Source organism: Callionymus lyra, chromosome 14, assembly GCF_982586985.1.
Source record: "Callionymus lyra chromosome 14, fCalLyr1.hap1.1, whole genome shotgun sequence".
NCBI classification, from domain to species: Eukaryota; Metazoa; Chordata; class Actinopteri; order Syngnathiformes; family Callionymidae; genus Callionymus; species Callionymus lyra.
The window spans coordinates 24,234,164-24,254,315 of NC_141831.1; the positions used below are offsets into that span (position 1 = coordinate 24,234,164).

General features: G+C 38.9%; 3 protein-coding genes across 3 annotated transcripts in view; 1 reads left to right on the plus strand and 2 right to left on the minus strand.

The window, feature by feature from the left end:
• Positions 1–116, minus strand: part of b3gat1b (beta-1,3-glucuronyltransferase 1 (glucuronosyltransferase P) b) — an 8,599-nt gene extending 8,483 nt beyond the window's left edge. Inside the window, exon 1 of the mRNA XM_087806734.1 lies at positions 1–116. This exon is cut by the window's left edge and continues 251 nt beyond it. The gene's annotated coding sequence lies outside the window, so the exon portion shown is untranslated.
• A 4,596-nt stretch (positions 117–4,712) lies between these two features.
• slc37a4b (solute carrier family 37 member 4b) lies at positions 4,713–10,558 on the plus strand. The gene is made up of 10 exons (XM_087807099.1): positions 4,713–4,905; positions 5,146–5,455; positions 5,524–5,756; positions 6,663–6,909; positions 8,848–9,000; positions 9,062–9,147; positions 9,213–9,326; positions 9,391–9,456; positions 9,705–9,843; positions 9,913–10,558. Exons 2-10 carry the CDS (start codon positions 5,308–5,310, stop codon positions 10,077–10,079), a joined length of 1,353 nt encoding a protein of 450 aa, XP_087663225.1. The 5' UTR covers positions 4,713–4,905; positions 5,146–5,307; the 3' UTR covers positions 10,080–10,558.
• Positions 10,559–11,992: 1,434 nt separating this feature from the next.
• Positions 11,993–14,695, minus strand: hmgn1b (high mobility group nucleosome binding domain 1b). Its single transcript, XM_087807848.1, has 6 exons — positions 14,529–14,695; positions 13,431–13,457; positions 13,312–13,338; positions 13,191–13,232; positions 13,016–13,123; positions 11,993–12,942 (listed from the first exon to the last, which is right to left on the minus strand). The coding sequence occupies exons 1-6, from the start codon at positions 14,544–14,546 to the stop codon at positions 12,895–12,897; spliced, it is 270 nt and encodes an 89-aa protein (XP_087663974.1). The 5' UTR covers positions 14,547–14,695; the 3' UTR covers positions 11,993–12,894.
• Positions 14,696–20,152: the final 5,457 nt, after the last annotated feature.

A 20,152-nucleotide genomic window follows, 5' to 3' on the forward strand; every position in this document is an offset into this window, starting at 1 on the left:
AGTTTTTGTCTGATTTCTGCTCCATTAAAGCTACAAACAGACTGTTCAGCAAGAGCAGACATGTCACTCACCTCGTCCTGGTGGTGTGTGGTTTGAATGTTTCACAGACTTCAATAACAGCAACAAAAAAAATAAAAAAATGAAATATTGTGGCGAAAAAAATGACCATTGGTCAGTTTTAATTTTGCTCACTATTTATTTTGTAGAAAAAACAGCAACTTGGATTATAGTGTACAATATGTTTACTTACTTTTCTGAAAGTAGTTGAAATAAATGAAAAAAAGATGACATTAATAAAATAACAAACATGAAAATCCAACATGTTTTACGTGGCCACGATGGTTGATCCCGGGCTCCTGCCATCTACCTTGTGATTGGACAACAGCTGCGGATGAAAAGGTACAACAAATATGTCTGTCCTTAACGTTGTTATACACCTGATTCAATACAGACACACAAAGGTCAGGGTGAAATATTCGACTCCAGACTAATGTGACATTAGTCTATTGAAAGAAGCAGCCGTCAAAGTCACACAAGTCAATCACTTGAACATGAAAATCACCTGAAATTTAAGAATGAAATCTGTTTGGTTTCCCGGTGAGAAGAGAGAAACAAAAGGGCCCCGGCTGGTCACAAAGTGCTTCCATCATGATTTTCAAAAGCTTTGACATTTGCAAGCATCCACCAAACTTGACACTAACCTTTGCTTAAATAATGGATTGAATCATGTGACATAATAGTCAGTGCTTCTTGTTGTTGGACTGATTGTTCTACCTTTAGATTGAGGTGTGCATTTATGAATTGTATTATTATTATATATTTATAACATGATGTTTAAATGATACGGTGTGAAAACAGCCCATTCATTTATTTAAAACTATATTTTAAAATACAGTTGCAATCTGCTTTTAAAAACATTCTGCAGAAACTTCCAAAAAGAGTGAAACTAAGGTTGAAGTTGATACTACCTTTTAAAGAGAGTTTGGTAAATATAAGATTAGTTTGGCAGAAACCAAGAGTGCTTAAAGAATTTGACACCCCTGACATACAACATGAAGAATCATATTAACTTTTAATAGTGCTTCAGATGATGGAACAAAATGTATATTTTTACAAAATGATGAAGAATGTTATTCTGTCAATATCTTAAATTCATTCAGTATCAGAAATGTGGACTTTTTATTGTTGTCAGTGACATCGCTCTTTATAAAAGACAATATTGGAATACATCTTTTTTATAATGATTCTGATTCTGATGAAGGCTTTGTCAATCATGTGTACATGCATGTACTTAGAAAAACACAATATTTGTCTAATTACAGGCGTCCCATGAACATTGCATGTTCTCACAAGTTCTAAAGATTATTACGCAACTGAACTGATCATTAAACATATTTAAAATACAGGTATCTCTACATTTAAGGGAAGAAAACCATTTTTAAATGACCATTCTTGATTCGATTATTAACCACACACACTCACACACACACAAACTTAAGTTTCTCATCAGCCTAATTCTGATGTATAACATGGGTCTCTAATCGTACTAATGGACACCGAAATATGTCCTTATTTGCTTAAGTGCACTTGGGAGTTCAGTAAGAACAGCCAAACAGATGAAATCGGCTGAAATCGGCTGATTTAATTGAGTCCAAAATATGATAAAAGAGTTTAGTAAATTATAGTTTCAATTTAGCCTTCAGGGTTTACCGTTTACTAAACTCACAAACAAACAATACTCACACAATAAAGTGAGAAGGGAATGTAATCATTTAATTTTGAGCAAACTATCTCAATATAAAGAGGTTTTTTTTTACTTTTAATTAAATTAAATAAGAGTGTCAAAATCAGCACGTAACTGTAGTTTTTGTGCTAGTACTTAACCTTGCATTATATACATTGAGCTTTATCAGGAGTGTCTGACTATAAGTAAACCTATCAATTATAATGTTGATTATAATGTTGTTATAACTGTTCAAGCATTTTACTGATTATTGTTCTTTTAATGTATCAGAGAAAATTAGGGACTTTCATTAAAAAATAATAATGTTCCACTTTCACAGCCTTTATTTCTGTTAATTTTAGGTGAACATGAATAAAACATATGATGATACATATTTGATATAATATATATGTTAAATTTACAACACTTTTGTAACAACAACATATTTGTATTGAATCTAAGCCTTTTGGTTAAATATTTCTAAATGGGTAACATAATATACCGTATCAGTATTTGTTATATCACATAAAGCTAGACAATCAGAAATGTCGATCAACGATTAAATTGAAACATAACACAATGTGTTGGATTAAAACTTAAATCGCATCAATAGCATTGCCAAGTGCCAATACAGTCTGTGTGCATATGATCTGAAAGAAACCCTTTGTGTGGTTTTCACCAGTAATCTATATGATGAAAAGTTGAAATTCCATTATTGAACAAAAATGTCCCTCATCATGTTGTCTCTGTTGTGACTGTGGGGTTGAACGGTTGGATGCGTTATAGTCTGAACTAGTTTCTTTGTCTCGACACAATTTGCCTTGCAGGGCCAACATGTAGGTCACAGCGCCCTGGGATCTTTAGAGCATCAGGACAGACTTTCTGGTGGTCAGAAAATATGCAGCGGACTGAAGACAATGTTTGGAGCAAACCAACCATTACTGTGGTTGCAAAGTAGACAATAATGAAATTGAAAATGTGTTTAAGCCCCGCTCACTTAAAACACTGTTTTTATTGGGATTAAATCTAGTTTACCATAACCACACCCACTCTTCTGTGATTGGTCGAGCATCGAAGGTTTGTTACCGTGCGTCATCAAGTCTCCACTTCTAAGAGACTCATTGTATAACCAAAGCGGGCGTGATTACAGACGGCTGTAGGAGGAGTGAAGGCCATTTTACCGTAATAATGGAGTTCGCTCTCGTAACCTCTTGTTCACTGAGATTTCAGACGGGGGAGATCTTTATAAAGTAATAACTTCAAAACATAGTCATAATCATAGTCATGATCAGAGACTGCATCTTGGAGAGGAAGACTTCAACATAAAAAATGTATGTTGGGTTTTAACATTAGTTAACCTTTAGTTAAGATGTTGCAGGTGGAGCTAATTGAATTTGAAGGTTGTGTGTGTTTATTTTGTTTCTTTGAATGAATTATTCGACGTATTCTTTTACGACAAATAAAGGTAAATGATTGATTTTTGTACCTAACATGAACCTTTTATATCACGTATGCTCATACCGATCCAGGGAATGTCAGTGAATCAGGCTTGACCTCATCCTGGTTTAGCAATATATACATTTACAATTGGCTATTTCCTTCATATGTATGTTGGTTAATTTTTGTGTGAGAAATGAAAGTCACCATTATCCTAAAGTAAAAGTTGCATCATGTTCAAGCTTTACATCAACCTGGGAAGCATCTGATACACTTTGGCTGAAACTACAGGAACTGGGAGGAAGAGAAAGGCTGAGCTAAATTGAATGGATAGATGTTTTTTTTCACCCGGGCTCTGTGAATGGAATACGTACAATGTGTGTTAATTCAGCCCTGACGTAAAAGCTAAGCTTTCCAAAAACCAGCCGGCAAATCACTTGCCTTGCTTACTTAATATTCTGCAGCACATCCTCACACTCTTCTGGTCTGTTACGCGCCACCGGGCAGCAAAACACAATCAAGAAGAAAGGTGAGGCTGCGACTTTGACTAAAGTTGCTCAACATGTTGATCGAGGACCGGTGCTCTGATCTGTGTGTGTGTGGTCATCTTACTGCACTGCTCAAAGTACTAAAGATACTCTCAAGCAAGGCACCACTGAGGTTGAATTTTGATTCTTCACTCATTACAAAATGTGTTGATAATATAAGAATGATCAAAACAAATCTAAATCCCTATCTCCCTAAGTGTGAATTCAGAGTAAGAATAAAACATTTAAAAATCAGATCACAGGCTGATCCAGCTTTTATAGATATTACCCAAAACCTATGAAGATAAACGTATCGTTCAAGGTTCAGTAAGATGGAATTCTAGTATTGTTTTATTCAAATTAAAATATTGTATTGTATACAAAAAAAGCCATTCTGGAAAGTGTGGATCGAAAAGGATGGTTGTAATTAATATTTAATTTCAACAGGGTAAAAATAAATAACTAATGACCTACAGTTGTTTTATTATATTAATTCATCAGTGATTGGTGGACTGTGGATTTTTAAACAATTCTTAAAGAAAATAAATTATTTACATGCAAATAATTGGCTAAATTAAATGCAGTTTGGAACAGTTGGTATCATTAAATAGTTTTTATCGTTGAGTACCGCCGACATAAATGTTTTACGTAAAGAGTTACCTTACCTTACCTTAGATGGGAAAAACTTGAGTCAAATTCAATTTACAAAGATTTAACAATAAAGAAAATCACTACCTATGTAGTACTCACAACTCTCCAGCAGGTTGTGCTGTTTCTCTTTTACAGTATATTTTTTACAGCTAAAACTGTTATTTATTTAGTCAGCGTCGGTGCAATATTAATCTATTATTTTGATTCATATTTTTGTTTGGCTCTAAAACTAATAACATCTGAAAGATTTAGGTCGTATAACAGCATAGCAACCAATGCCGCGTGTCGTTAGCGGCAGGCTAACAGGAAGTAGCTTCCACGCCACGAAACTAAATGTCTTTTCAATAAAGTATACAAGTATCCACGCATCTATAACGATTTTTACGAGTGGGTGCGCGTTTATTTTACAGCTCGTTTTACTTCCGTGTCACTTACACGGATTCCTTATCTCGGGAGCGCGCGCACAGCCGAGCTATAGATACCCCACAGGCGAGCACGCGCTGTGTCCTTTCGCTCGGATGGGAACAGCGAAGGGAACACGAAGGGACGGTAGGACCTTCACTGACGGTAGGACCTCACTGACGGTTGCGACCTTTAAAATAGTCCCTAATGTTTGATCGATATCCATGCAGTTCGGCAACGTGTCAGCTTCAGAAAGGAGTTGTTAAGTAGCTAAGGTTTAAAGAGTGTCATCTCTGAACTCAGCTTATACTGTATCTTAACTTGAGGTTAAAAAAATGTCACTTAGATTATGAATACTGAAAATGAAGTGATTCCAGCATGTGATCGTTCTGTTTTTTTTTGCAGGCGGAGGTTTTGTTCTGAACCAGCAAGACTGAATGGGAAGATGATATAACTGTATCTAGCACCTCCTGATCCACTGTGCCTCTTCTATCCTCGCCCGAATCCTTCTGGATTGATTCTGGAAGTTATTTTCTCTCCATCAACTCTTAAGTGACCCACGGAATCATGGGGGCCACCGGCTATACCTACCACCGGGTGACCATCTTCCTCTGCATGTTCTTCGGCTATGCCCTTTACTTCTTCAACAGGAAGACCTTCTCCTTCGTCATGCCCTCAGTGATGGAGGAGATCCATCTGGACAAAGATGACCTGGGTAGGATCACAATCTGAACTCTTCATAAAAAACACTACTAAACTGAGATTGTATGGATGTGTTCTCAGGTAAAATCACCAGCAGCCAGACGTTGGCGTACGCCATCAGTAAGTTCATCAGCGGCGTGTTGTCCGACCAGATCAGTGCCCGCTGGCTTTTCTCCATCGGCCTCTTCTTGGTGGGAGGCATCAACGTGGTCTTCTCCTGGTCCTCCACTGTGCCCATGTTCACCTTACTGTGGTTCATCAACGGCCTGGGTCAAGGCTGTGGCTGGCCACCGTGTGGGAAGGTTCTACGAAAGGTAATCCGTCGTCAAGCCTCCGCTGAATTGTAAAGTTATAATCAGAGTTAATGTTCAATTTTTAATTAAGAATGTGAAGTGAATTTCCTTGAAAAATGGCCATTTCTATATTCTGGATAAAAAACCGTCGAGCATAAGAGCAGCAGCAGATTTATCTATCTGGCCTGAACTTGCAAAATCACTTTGATTGGTTCGAAAGTAAATGCTATTGACCTAAAATGTTATTTTTAATAATAAATATATTATATAAAAATGTTTTTTGGTACTTTTTAAGCAATATTTCTGATAATTATTAACGCTATAGAGACTTATGTCATGGTTCTACTGGGTTGATTCAGAATCTTGAAGATGCTTTTGTGAATTTTACATAGAAAGGAATGTGATTTGTTACATTTTTATTTTGGACATGATTGATGATGATTTTACTTGATTGTCACTCATGTTTTAAAAAAAATGTATTTATACTTATCTTAATCCTAATCATTGGCTGCTTATTTAAACAGGTTTCCTAAAACATTCCTTCTGTTTTTGTTTTTTAAATAAATCCTCGTGGGGGGGAAATGGAGAATATTTGAGAAGTTTGAAGTGCAGGTATAGTAAGGACAACTTTAGACTCTCGAGAAGCCTTAAAAGCAGCAGTGTGTTGGGAATAAATAGGCTTGGCATTACTTCGGGGAGCTAAAGAGATCAAGTTACAGGGAGTTTATTTTTAGGATGTTCAGGTCAAAAACCTACACATAAGGTACAATCACAACATCGTACATACAAGTCAAATTCCAATTCCATTAATAAAATAGTCATAAAAAAGCTGGGTTTTTTTTCTTTTCTGCCACTGACAATATTATGGAATTGTTAATAAAGTTTCAAGTTACTTTTGTTTGACCGATTGATTTTCTGGCTCCACAGTGGTTCGAGCCCTCCCAGTTTGGAACCTGGTGGTCTGTTCTGTCCTGCAGCATGAACTGTGCGGGAAGCTTGGGACCGATCCTGGTCACCGTGCTGCTGAACTACTACGACTGGAGGACCATCTTGACCATGTCCGGTGTGGTCTGTGCAGCCTTCTCCCTCGTCTGTGTGGTGTTTGTGAAGAATGAGCCCAAGGACGTCGGACTGCCCAGCATCGAGGGGGCAGTGAAGAAGGGATCCAAAGGAGGTGAGGAAATAAACAGGGGAACAGAAACATTATCTTTGTCTTGAGGGGTTTAAAGGGTTACATTTCGAAAGAAGGTCATGTGATGGTTTGTCTGTCATTTAGGGAAAATACTGAGAAAACAGGGGTTTGTAATATACATATCAAAAAATGTTGATACAGACAAATCACTACTTACTTACTTAATTACTAGTGAATTAAATGTTGGTAATGTAATGAATTACAAGTACTACTATCCAGGTTTAGCTATTAATTTAGAACAGTTGTACTCGATCTCTGGGCCCCAAGTGTTCATGTTCTAACTGAGGTTGAGAACATACCCCAGATAACCAAGCTAGTATCTACAAACATCTAGAGAGGAGTACTCTTGTTGCTCTGACTGTGTATTATCTAATCCTGCCGATGACATTTTAACAGCACATTACATGGTTAATTTTCTTAAAGGGCAACTAATTTGAAAACCCAACTCTCCTGACTCAATCACATCTTTGTGACGTAGTATGGCTTAACTCCACCTCCAGCCAGCCGTAATCATGCCCTGCTTTGTTTATACAACAAGTCCCTTGAAAAAGGAGACTCCTGGATTGATGACACGTCATAACAAACCTTTATGCTTGACCAATAACAGCAGAGTGGGTGTGGTTATGGTTAACAAGATTTAATCTCCTGAAAAACATTTTATAGTGTAAATATATCCATACACATACTGAGGTCCAGTATTTAATACATTTAAGAAGCACTCAAATCAACACATACATGTCCTTTAATTAGAAATGGTACCCTTTATTCATTGTTTTTATTAATGTATTGTTTTAATTTATCAATTATATGATCAGCGTGCCATTAGTCTGATGACCTTCTAATGTCTAAAAATAAAACGCTGCAAGGACAAGATAGTATCTGAAAGTTACTCTGTTACTTAATGTTCTGCTCCTACTATAGTTTTGTGTGTGTTTTTTTTTTTAAAGAAAGTGTTGACAAGATCAACACAAGGACCCCTCTTTAAAAAGCAGTAGTGGTGCCCAAGGCTTAGATGGAGGAAATCAGTAGAGGATAGTATTGGCCTAATGACGGAATAATTCTATTTCATGGGAAAATTCCTGTGGAGCCCATTTCATCTATATGAAGAAAAGGTCAGGCGACACGCCGCTTAGGTCTGAGGTAGTTCGATACGACCAATCATAATCATCTGTTCCTTCTTCGTTTATGCTTACACAGAGATTACGTAGATCATAGGAATAATCAAAACCACAAAACCAAATGAACACTTAAAGCCAGGAACGAATTTTTTCAAGTTTTCAAATTATTTGTGGTTATATCTCAACTATTCCAGACGTCATCTGGTGTAGAATATAACTTTTGTCACCAGTAGATGGCAGTGTTTCTCTTATTGCTCTGCCAGCTCCTTGATGTGTTTGACGTTCTATTAAAAAAGTTGAACACATTTTGAAGTCCCAAGAAGAGGAAACTATAAACTGGAATAGTTTTTTTTATGTAATTTTGGGTCAGATCATTTCTTAAAGAAAAATGTAATGTGTTGTCATTTAAGGTTAACATACATTTCGGAATTCCCAAAAGTTCACAGGACAAAGTTGGGTTTATGAAATAATTTAACTAAAACAATTCACCCAACAAAATTATGGTCTGTAATAGGTCTTTTCTTAATTCTTAATGTAATTCTTCTTGTCTAACAAATCTTAGACATACTGGGGTTGTACATTCTTTGGAATGAAATTTCATGTGTGAGGTAGCCTATTTTTAAATGTCCAAATAATTGTCTTATTGTGGCCAAAAGAATCATGGAACTATATTGTTTACGATTTATTTTTTTTTGGCCATTTCTCTCATAGACGTTTTCAGAGGGTCAGAGTAGCAGAGAGCACTTCATATGCTCTGAGAAAATAATGGTGTGGATTAGTTGGTAATTGTTTTCCTCCCCAGGCAACAACAAGAGCACCCTGAGGGAGTTCCTGCTCTCACCGTTCCTGTGGGTTCTGTCGTTTGGGTACCTGGTGGTATTTGGAGTGAAAACGGCTGCAACCGACTGGGGTCAACTGTTCCTCATGCAGGAGAAAGGCCAGACAGTTCTGATGGGTATGAACCCAGATGTCTGTACGTTGATCTCAGTCTGCTAACTTCATAGTGGTGTTCGTAGGCAGCACGTACATGAGCGCGTTGGAGGTCGGAGGGTTTTTCGGCAGCCTAGCCGCAGGTTTGATCTCTGACAGAGCTGTAGCTCGGGTGAGTCAAACAACCACTACAGATGCTCCAGAACTACTGTACGTCTAACTCAAAACTCTCTCTAGCAAGGCTTGGGCACTCATGGCAACCCTCGGCACGGACTTCTGATCACCATGATGGCCGGCATGTGTGTGTCCATGTACCTCTTCAGAGTCACCGTCACGCCGGAGATCCCAGAGGTATCTGAGGTCTTGTCTTGACGGTGGATCAACGTTGATCTGTGCTCAAATATTCTTTGCCCAGGAAGCTCCGATCTGGATTCAGATCCTCCACCCGGTGTCAGTCCTTCTTGGCGTGACAGAACAAGAGGTAGTCCAGTCCATACCTTTAATCATCCATACGTGATTACCTCTGCCAAGGAAATAATGTGATCATCTGTTTTTATGATCTTATTTAAAATTAGATTTGAGGACCAGGTCATTAAAATGTCATTCAGGAATTCCATCTTGATTTAAGTAATGTTAAATATGGAAACTCTATTGTGGCAGAATGTGTTTTAATTGTTGAATCAGTATTGTTTTAAAGTTTCTGGATAAGATGACGCTTCTCTACTTTAGATTTGGATTCTCTGCCTCGGTGCTGTCTTCGGATTCTCTTCCTACGGACCAATCGCCTTGTTCGGTGTCATTGCCAGTGAAAGTGCTCCAGCCAACTTCTGCGGGACTTCGCACGCTGTGGTGGCTCTCATGGCGAACGGTACAAAACATCCACGGTTGTCCCAGGGTTCGCTGTAGTACAACATCTCTCTTTTGTTTTCTCGCGCAGTGGGAGCGTTCATGGCCGGGTTCCCCTTCAGCTCCATCGCCAAACAGTACAGCTGGGACATGGCGTTCTGGGTCGCCGAGATCATCATGGCTGCTGCCACCGTAGCGTTCTTCCTTGTACGCAACATGCGCACCAAAATGGGGCGAATCCCAAAGAAAACCGACTAAAGTGTTTCATCTCAGCCGCTTGTTCAGGGTGGATTGAGAAACTGTTTGAAAGTTCCTGTTCAGGAGTGCACAAGCATTTGATAATTGTTTCATCAACTCCACAAACTCATCGATGTCTTTATGCTGCTTTCTTTAAAATGCTTTACAACAGCTGGACACTCAATGAAAAAAGTAGACTTCAGACCATGAAGGACAGTTGTTGAATGTTGACTGAGGAACTATTTATTCTAGATATTCTAGAAGCTCACACAGACATCGTGGCATGCGTCACTGCTCGTTTTGTTTTCAGGCAAAATGACTTGAGTTTTATGTTCACATCAAGCCTTTGCCAAATGTTCGTTACCGTCATTGTTAAGCTGCTCATCTCAGATGTTGTGATTGTTCTCCGTACATAGCAATAATCTCGCTCTTGGTGCCACTTTGATGAACATTGTCTTACTGAATTTGTATATTTAAGAACAAATAAATATTCATGTAAAAAATAAATGTGTTGGTTTTTTTTAAAGAAATCAAGTTGAGATGAAAGAGAGGATACATGTGACAGCTTCATTCCACAGGCTGTCAGAATGTTAAACTGCTCACTGGGATCAATAAAGTTTTACCTTACCTTACCTTACATCACTTTTGCACTTTAAAAATGTATCTTTGCTTTTAGCCAATAGATAGCTGCAGTTTTTATATATTTAGTTCCATTGTCCCACTTTTTAGTTGCATATCGTTGCACTTTCAAACTTTTATGTCAAATCTGCTGCTAACATCTCAGGGAACGTATGTGAATGTTTGAGTGTGTGCTGCCTAGTTGTGTATGATTGAGTGACCAAGTGCTGGATCCCTGAGATACGCTCTCACTTTTTGTTGCACTACTGCTGTTTGTACAACCAAATAACAATAAAACTGATTTGATCGTTTAGTGCACCTGCTTCATTTGATATGGCAACTCAAAAGTTACCAATTGTACACAGAAAACAGAAAGTACACTTCCTTAACATCATTTTTATTTCAATTCATATTCATATTTCAAATTGCAGATGGATCTAAAATATATTTAGTTATCCACAATGAAACTCAAATCCGGCTTTAAACGATTGTCCGTCATTAACAAGTTTGTGTAGATCATCTTTCTGCTTATCTACCTGTTGTATTGTATCTGTATTGTGGGAATATGCGGCTTTTTCAACCATTAATGTCTGAACATGTTGACTTAACTTGACAGTAACTGTGTCAACTGACAGAAACTGTCCATGGTGCTGAATTTGAGCTTCAACATCCTGGATTATCACTTCATGTATTGGTTTTTTATTGCTCAAAGAACTAGTTTCTACCCAAAAAATGATTTTGTGCTTTCAAATAAGCTTATTTTTTCACATAGCCATTAAAAAAAATAAGTTTGTGCATCATTTGTGTGTGCATTTATTGATGACTGAGGGCAGACACGTTAGATCTAAAATCATCACAGTGTTGAACTTGATGTTTTGTTTCAGAAAAAAGTTTGATGTCCTGAAAATGTATCTTATGCTTTACGCATTTAGTGTTTTACATTTTCCACACATCACATTTGTGTCTTTATCTTCTGTATTCTTTTTAAAACATTTTGGTCCCATCAGAATTTTCTCCAGCAACAAAAATAAGACCAAACCAAAGGCAGAAAATTACATTTTTAAGGGAATTTTTCACATTTTCATTCTTATTTGCTTTAATTAAGAGTTATGACACTGTACTGCTGTTGGTTAGTCACATGATTCACACTGTGAACTGGATTGACAACCACCTTCTTTTGCACTGTATATAACCACCAGAAGCATCAATCAGTGGCTTCAGGACCATTTTAAATAACAAACACTGGGTATTAAAGGTCACAGCTGAGGTGCTGCTTTTGCTGCTTTATTTCTGACCAAGAAAAAAAATGCAACAGCTACCAACTTAGCTTTTATTGGTTTGTTGAAAACAATCATTACACAGGTACATCTATAAACAAAAGAAATAGCACACTTGTACACAGATATCTAAACCCAAAGTGAATATTGCTACTGCTGGTATGTTCTTGACATTTAAAATTTGGATTTATTTATCAGCCTGCAATAAAAAGGCCATCGCTTTTGCTTTAATGATTCATGATTCTGGCTATAAAAACAAATTCCTTTTTAACCATCCTTACATTGTACTTTTACAAACTGCATACAGAAAGATTGAAAACCCCTTTTCACAGTAGCTATACAACTTTATTGCAATGCTATCACAGAACAGGGACACAACCAACACATGAGATGCACAGTTTGGATAGGGAGAGCTCCAGAACAAGGGACTGTTTATTGATCAGATTTCATACGGAATAAAAACTGCATGATTATAACAGTAAACAAGGATGAATAAGCTCACACAAAACACTGCTCATCAGTAGAAACAATAAAGTTGCACTGTGATTTTGTCCATTCACCACTGCTGGGCACAGATCACAAACAACGTCCCTTATAAAGCTAATGGAATGTGATCCACTCTCCAGGTGTTGACCCGCTGCGATGCGTTGACTCAGTAATCTGTCCTGCACCCCTTCCCTGCCTTCACATTAACTGAAATGAAATCCACTGATGACAACAACAATGACTTTCATGGTGATCCAAAATTGTGGGATGTGGTTAAAGTTTTCCCGTCTCCAAATTGACTTGTTTTCTCCTCTTTGTTTAAAAAAAAAAAGTGTTCTCTACAATCAAACTACTAAAAAACCTGTATTTAGAAAATAGTTGATAAAAATATTCCCCTGAATTGTACAAGAAAAGAGGTACAGGGAGCACTGGTAGGAGATGCGTTGTGAACGGTATTATTCGGCGGCTTCGTCTTTCTCATCAGCTGCGTCTGTACCAGGTGCCTGGAAACAACAGACGAGGGATTATAAACCAAGTTGCCATACACAGTATAAACATAATAAAAAATGTCATTACCTCATCCTCAGCTTTGGCTTCACCATTCTCAGAAGGCGCTTCTGGGGCCTTCTCTTCGGGCTTGGCCTTCTCCACATCCTTAGCTTTCTTTCCCTTGGCAGGTCCCTTCTGCAAACAAACATGTCGGTAAACGACTCTTGTCGTTATGCTTCACCTAAATAGTATCAAACATTACCTTTGCCTTTGGTTTGGGCTCTGGTTTTGAAGTCTCGGTTTTCTATTTTAATGAGGGAGAAAAAAAAGTTATTAGTTTAATTATCTGTATGTGGGGAAAGATCTAGACTTGCGATCCCAACCTTTAGTCTCTCGGACCTCCTCTTGGTCTGCAAAACAAAAACATTGATTTGAGTAAAACAGCGCCCTCTTGTGGTAGCTAGTGGAGTAACATGTCACTTCAAATGTTTATGTTTCTTACCGCTGGCTCAGACGTGGTCACGTCTTGCTGTGAAGGAAAAAAGGAAAAATGTTTAAAAATCAAAATATATATGCAGTCTAAAAAAGGTCTTGTGGGCGTGTCCTGAGTTAACTTGTAATAACAACTACATGAATGCGTAATAACTAGTCTAGTATACTCCAATAATATTTTTTTAAAAACTAGTGTTTGACGCATCCATAATAATATAACACGTAATTTGACAAGCCGGCGACGAGGGGGTTAATATAACATGATGCAGACGACACCACGTGACTCTGTTGTGCCTCCACTGTATGCTCTGGTGGAGGAGGGGGGGCTCCGCCTCCTCGGTCGAGACAGGTCCATTCATTGGTAATAAATGAGAGTGCCAGTGTACGGAGAAAACCCAGTCAGTGTTCCCGCCATTAATTTGAAAAAAAAGGAGCCATTCCGCATCCATGATACTCGCTCGGTGCAGAATCCACAGAAAGCCCCAGCAACAGGGGCTGTGCTGACGGAGGCTCGTCGTTGCATAACCGACTACTAGCCCGAGCCTTACAACAGGCGAGCTAACGGTGCTAACACACGACGAACGCCCTCCAAGAATGCACTCACCGGTGCGAAAAATGGCGGCTAGAACAAAAACAGCCCATGCAGGTCGATTTCACGACATTATTTTTTTTTTTTTTCCTCGAATAAAAGATACACGTCGACCTTCAAAAATAACACAGGAGCTCAACAAGCATTTACACGTCACATACAACTTCCGTTACTTTCCGCGAGGTGTCTTGAAGACAATCGATATACCGCCAACTTTCTGCACCCGAGAGCGACTTAGCTTAGCGCTAGCACGGGAGAAGTGCAAAATCACAACCGAATGCAATCGCGGTTGACACCGTTCAGTGCTTTAAATCCGGCTTAAAGACCACTACTGAGATAATCGCCGCGGGAGATAAGAGCAAGAATCAAGGCTCTTCGAGGAAACTAAAGCAGAAGCTCGTCGCTGCAGCGCCGACATTATTGACAATGTTACGACACCATTTCACGTCATTTACGCGGCAATATTAACTCGCGGGTTATAAACGCGGTGTTACTGCATGCATGGAGGAATCTACTCACCTTTACCCGTTTAGGCATGATTCGACTGTGTGTGGCGGCGTGAGGAAAAAGCAAAAAGGAGCCAACGGTGCTCAGTACAGCGGCAATACAGTGGTATGTGGAGGATAAAGCTGTACCAGTACAGTCTAATACAACGCAGCCAGACGTTAATGTTCCATTGGAAGGAAACTAGCTTAAACCGGATTGGATTCTCCCCTCACCCTCCCCCTTTCGCTCCCTCCCACTTTATTCAAACCGTTAGCCTTCCTTCGTGATTGAAGCCGCAGGCCCCGCCCCCGCCGCCCCGTGATTGGTCCAGGCCACGGTCAGCAACACAACTTCAAATCTGAGCTGGTACCTGTGTGGCTACGTCACCCGTCAGTCAAAAACAACCTATTTGTCTTTCTGGAGAGCCATCTGCTTTATTGAGAGGGAAAAAAAGAAAAAAATCGAGATATTTCACTTTCGCCCGCTAAAATGCAAATGAAACACACGTGTTGTTGAATGTGTTACGTTTTGTGTTCTTGCGTTCGATTGTGGCGGATTTGCGTGACACGTCGTTGATAAGTGCGGGGCAGAGGAAAGGGGTGTGTGCTCGGCAGGTCTTTTGTATGAAAGCTTGGGAAAATGGCGACAGCAAGTCCCCCCTTCTTGCCGCGCGATTGTGAGACGTGACGGTGTCGCCATGTCCAGCTCACGACCCGCGAGGACAGAGTAATGCGCGCCCTCGTCTGTTTCAAGACGTCGTTATTACAACATCAGCAGTTTCTTCACACAGGAACACAACTGTTCACTGACACAGATATATATTCTCTCTTTTTAGAATACATACAGCGACTCGAAAAATTGATTTCTATTTTTTTTATTTTGCTTTGCATAACATGCATTATTTATTCCTTGCGTAAATAATGCATGTTGGTACAGTTGGACTTGATATTTACTCCAGAGGGGGCTAACACGCTGCAACTGAAGCCATAAACCAGCTGTTTTAGGAGTAAAAAAAAGGTTTCCTATATCCGAACCTTTTCAATCATAGGCGCGTAATATAATTACCAGTAAAGACAGGACAATAAAGAAATTTTTTTTTTAACCAATTAACGTAGCAAAAAAATATACTTAAATTATCATTCATATTAAACAAAATATCAGACTATCATTAAAGAGATTCTCAAGAAAGGATATCAGCATATATATCCTTATAACATTTTCAGGCATTATCTGTTAAAAAAGATAGACGAAATAACCATTTTTATCATTTAAACGAAATCATCCAATTTTATAATTCAATCACCTTTTCTTTATTAACTAATAACTCCCTATCGTCAACATGACCACCATGTTTTGTGTCGGTCGGTTCGAAAGCAAATAAGCGGGAGACTGGGCTAAGTGACGTTTCCTGCAGGGCAACATTTGACACCAGTTCAACAGCACACACCATTTGAATTTGTTTGATCTGTTCTGAAAACACGTTTTCATATATGCCCGACACACGACACCTGTAAGTAAAGAAGTGCAGTGACTTCTCAGGAACCTCAGGAAAAAAAGGTGCCGGTTTGCATCGCATCCCGACGGACAACACCCTTTAAATTTACACACAAATAGTTTCTGTGTCCCTGTGGTGAGAGGGGTGTAAACAATAAGTCCAGGTCACATGAGGGTGCTAGTGTTATAAGTAGTTAAGTTATAAGTATTAATTCCCCTTTTGGGCAAAACAATTGTGTGCAAATGCTTTAAACCTATTATTCCTAGATTTAGAAAACTGATAACACAAAAACTAGCTCAACAAGTTAGCCCACAATTTAGCCCTTAGTAGAGAAGCTCTATTGAGGCTACCTATGTTCTTTATCTTTAGACTTAGATGCATCATCTTGTTCTTTCTATTTACTTCTCTTTGTTCTTGTTCTTATTTTATTCTTATTTATTTTTTATGAATAATTGCTGTATTGCTGTGGCTAATTGGAAAAAAACAATTTCCTGAAGGAGACCTCCTGAGGGATCAATAAAGTTTTACCAACCTACGTGAAGCCCAAATCATTAATATAAATCAGCTATTAAACCTGCTCCATAAAACAACAGGACCACTTCAACTTGAACAGGTAAGTCCAGCGTAGTTCTCTCAGGGGAAAAGTAGTTACACTGGACAAACATGTTTCGAGTTAAGGCGCTCTAGAAGTGCATCGATAAGATGCTCTAGAACTCCACTTTAGGTCGTGCAAGAGTTCCTGGTTATAACATCTATAACTACGTTTATTATCCAAATGTTTGAACAGACTTGAGGATTGAAACGACAAGATGCTAGGTTGGCACAGGTTTCAAAACAACTTTTTAGCGCAACAACAACAATTTCCTAACCCCCGGCTTCGGACTACATTGAACATTTCAAATGCCCTGCGGCTCCATGGGAGTTTCTCTGTAAAGACAGTAGAGGAAAAGTAAGCAGGGGGAGGGGAAAAGGCGTTAGGTAAAGTCTCGGTTAACAATGCTGTTGTTGTCTGTTGTTGAGTGTGAAGATCACAGCTGGAGCCTCTTCCCCCACCCCTCCCTACAACTCTGCGTAACTCTAGTGTTGGAGTAAGTTCATGTTGACATCACAAACTTCTCCGGTAGTAAAGGTCTTCTCTGTGCAGTCACTGTAGATACAACATAACATACTATTTGTTGTAGTCCAGACCAAACAGTGAAAGAGTTGAACATGATCCCTTCTACAGCCACCGTTACATTAATCTGGTCCTGGCCATATGTGGTTACAGTCATAGGACCTTTGCACTGAAGTCAAGGTCCTAATTCAATGGAGAAATTAAAAATATTCTGGAAATAATTTCGGATTGTGTCATTGTCTACAGTCTCATTGAAACAAACAATGTCAAGCAGTTGAAGCAGAATCATAGAGAGAACCAGACTCAAGCCACTTTCAACTTATGGTTGATCCATTTTAAAGATAAAATTACAGAAATAAATGTAAAATGTCAAGATAATCCATGATTACTTCAGCCTCAAATAAGCCTCCAGACATGATTATAAAGCACATTTTTCCAACTCTGATGTATCTATAACATGAACCTTACATTGCATTGAATCACCAGGTGAGGCAGAAAAGATGGAAACGGCAAACAAAATATTTGTAGAAACTGTGTAGAGGTAAATAATATGAATTTAAAAAATGGAAACGGCAATAAATTGAGCCATCGGTAACTTGAATGGACAAACATTGACATAATCCTTAGAGGACGGTGACCGGATGAAGGAACAGTTGACCTTTTCTCAAAAGCCTCTTTGACAGAGGGCAACTTGTGTATTTATCTTAACACAAAAACAAAAGTGCACCCGTGTCTGCACATGGCAGCGGCAACTGTCGTACACTTTGAAAAACAGTAACAGGTGAAAGTGAACAGCTGGAATCCACTCGCTTGCCAAGCGTTTTGGTGGAAGCGCGGTGTGTATCTGTGGGCAGGTAAAGGATTGCGGGAGCGTGTAGAAGGGGATCAGCTGCTTGTGAGGAAAAGCCTCGTCTCTACAGCGCACACAGTCATAAGTGGATTTCTCTCGTGGAGCGAATTGCAGGGCGACGTGTAACTCTATATTTAGATGAGATAATCTAGTGGTAAACATTTCTTTCTTAAAAGAACCTAACATTTTGTTATCAATAAAACACCAAATACACCGATTGAAAGTGGAATTTGTTTTATGAAGGCAACTTCCTCCTGTCAAGAAAATGAAGAATTATTTCTTCTTACGTATTTTAATTAAAAATATATTTGATGGCTCCCACTCACTCTCTATGACAGTAGTAGTGCAGTATTTATCCACGGATTCGTCAGTATTTGAGAATCTGTCAGTTGTTTGTTAGTTGTCTTGCTCTTGTGAATTAAGTGACAACACAAGTTTAGTTGAGAAGAAATAAACATGAACGAAAACTCACAACAACTGCGTTCATCAGAGTTCATTCTGCTTATTGAAAGTATCAAAGAAAAATGGCTGCTTCTTCATTATAATGTCCTGCAAACATTGCAGTTACACTACAGTCAACATGGGCCACAGTTGAGAAGCCAGTTACGATGTGTTTGAAAAGATCCCAAGCAGCAAATCATCCCAAACATGATTGCTACACAGGCGTTGGTTTGGGCCGACAACAAGGGGTTTTAGAAAATAAATATTTGCTTGTGTTTGTTTGTGATCAACTTCCCTGTTCATCATGTGCTTCTTAATACTAGCGTTGTGGACACAGATGTTTGATGTTGATGAACGAGTTGCTGAACATTTGTGTGTCAGTATTTCGTAACAAAAGGCTCAACAGTTTATTATGATAGTGACTTTTTCTAATACAGATAAGAAGGATGGAGCCAAAATGTTGCCTCTCAATAAACATTACTAGGATCAAAGTAGTTTCAAAAGTTGTGTGAATAGGAGCGATTCATTCATGTTTTGTTGTGGGCCTTCATACTTTACCAAGGTGAGACTCCAGGGGAAAATATTTTGCAGAATGCTATGATATCTTGATCAACTCCGTACATGGTTTTCAGAAGCCCGAGGAAGCGTTGATGTGTAAACTGGGCCACAGACAGTGAAAAGCTACTATGTGTCTATTTAAGACTTTTAGGAATGTGTCATTGTGTACAGAGGGGAGTGGTCACGGCCCGTGTATAAAAATCGGGTGGAGTCCCAACACAGGCTTAATAAGCTAAGCTAAGTAACAATAAACCTGAGTCGGATTTAATCATTAATTAACCAACAACTGATCCAACAAAAACAATCCCATGGCCATTGATGCGAGCCAACAAGGCAAGTGTCTTTGTGAAGAAAGTATACCATTGTGGCGTCATATTATCTCATCGAGGGGGGTCTGTTCGATGAGGGGGGGTTAGGAACAATGGCACGGGACAATAGGTTGAGCGTATAGGTCTCGGAAGTCAAGCAGACAACTCAAGCATTGACACATATGATGAGTTATGACTGATGATGTGTGACGCTGCAGCTCTGGTGTCGGACCAGAACCCAGATTTACTTGGAGGGTAGAGTGCAAGAGATCATAAGGGGCTGCTACCGCTGACCCTCCCCCACCATCTCCTCCCTGTTTGTCATGGTTGTCTGCCTGCTACGTCCTCCACAATACCAGCTGTGTCTGTAGACATTCCTGCCATAAGGCTTCCCCAATAAAACCAGCACTGTGGGCCAGCCCAGCCTGTAATCCCGAGTGTAGAAGGGAACCGAGTACACTCGATCTTCTAATGATACATCTGATGAATTGAGGGAGCCGATAAAATACTGAAAAAATACATTTAAAAAAAATGAACAAGTCTAATGATGATATACTGTAGATGTTTGTAGTCCGAGTCTTTATCCTATTTCTAGGTCTTGTTGATACTTATAGGAAGCATAACGTCCCTCTTAAATACCGCCTAAAAACCCTTAATAATGCTGACACCACAGATGTTCATTTGATTGTAAATGTTATGGGGCAGGAATGAACCTGCACGTTCTACAACCAACATTTTGACAAGGCAAAATTGCTCCCTCTAGTGGCTAAATCAATACACAACTACTTTTTGAGCCAAGATAAAACTTAACTTTTAACGTTTTAAAGTAAATTTATCCAATTATCCCAACAATTGCCTGTAAACAAAACAAACCATATTTTAAGTAACACT

Coding starts and splice junctions, on each gene's coding strand:
- slc37a4b (XM_087807099.1), top strand. CDS start 5,308: ATGGGGGCCACCGGCTATACCTACCACCGGGTGACCATCTTCCTCTGC. Junction 9,148..9,212: donor CTGACAGAGCTGTAGCTCGG/GTGAGTCAAACA, acceptor AACTCTCTCTAG/CAAGGCTTGGGCACTCATGG. Junction 9,327..9,390: donor TCACGCCGGAGATCCCAGAG/GTATCTGAGGTC, acceptor TTCTTTGCCCAG/GAAGCTCCGATCTGGATTCA.
- hmgn1b (XM_087807848.1), bottom strand. Junction 13,124..13,190: donor AGCCCAAACCAAAGGCAAAG/GTAATGTTTGAT, acceptor GTTTGTTTGCAG/AAGGGACCTGCCAAGGGAAA. Junction 12,943..13,015: donor AAGCCAAAGCTGAGGATGAG/GTAATGACATTT, acceptor TGTTGTTTCCAG/GCACCTGGTACAGACGCAGC.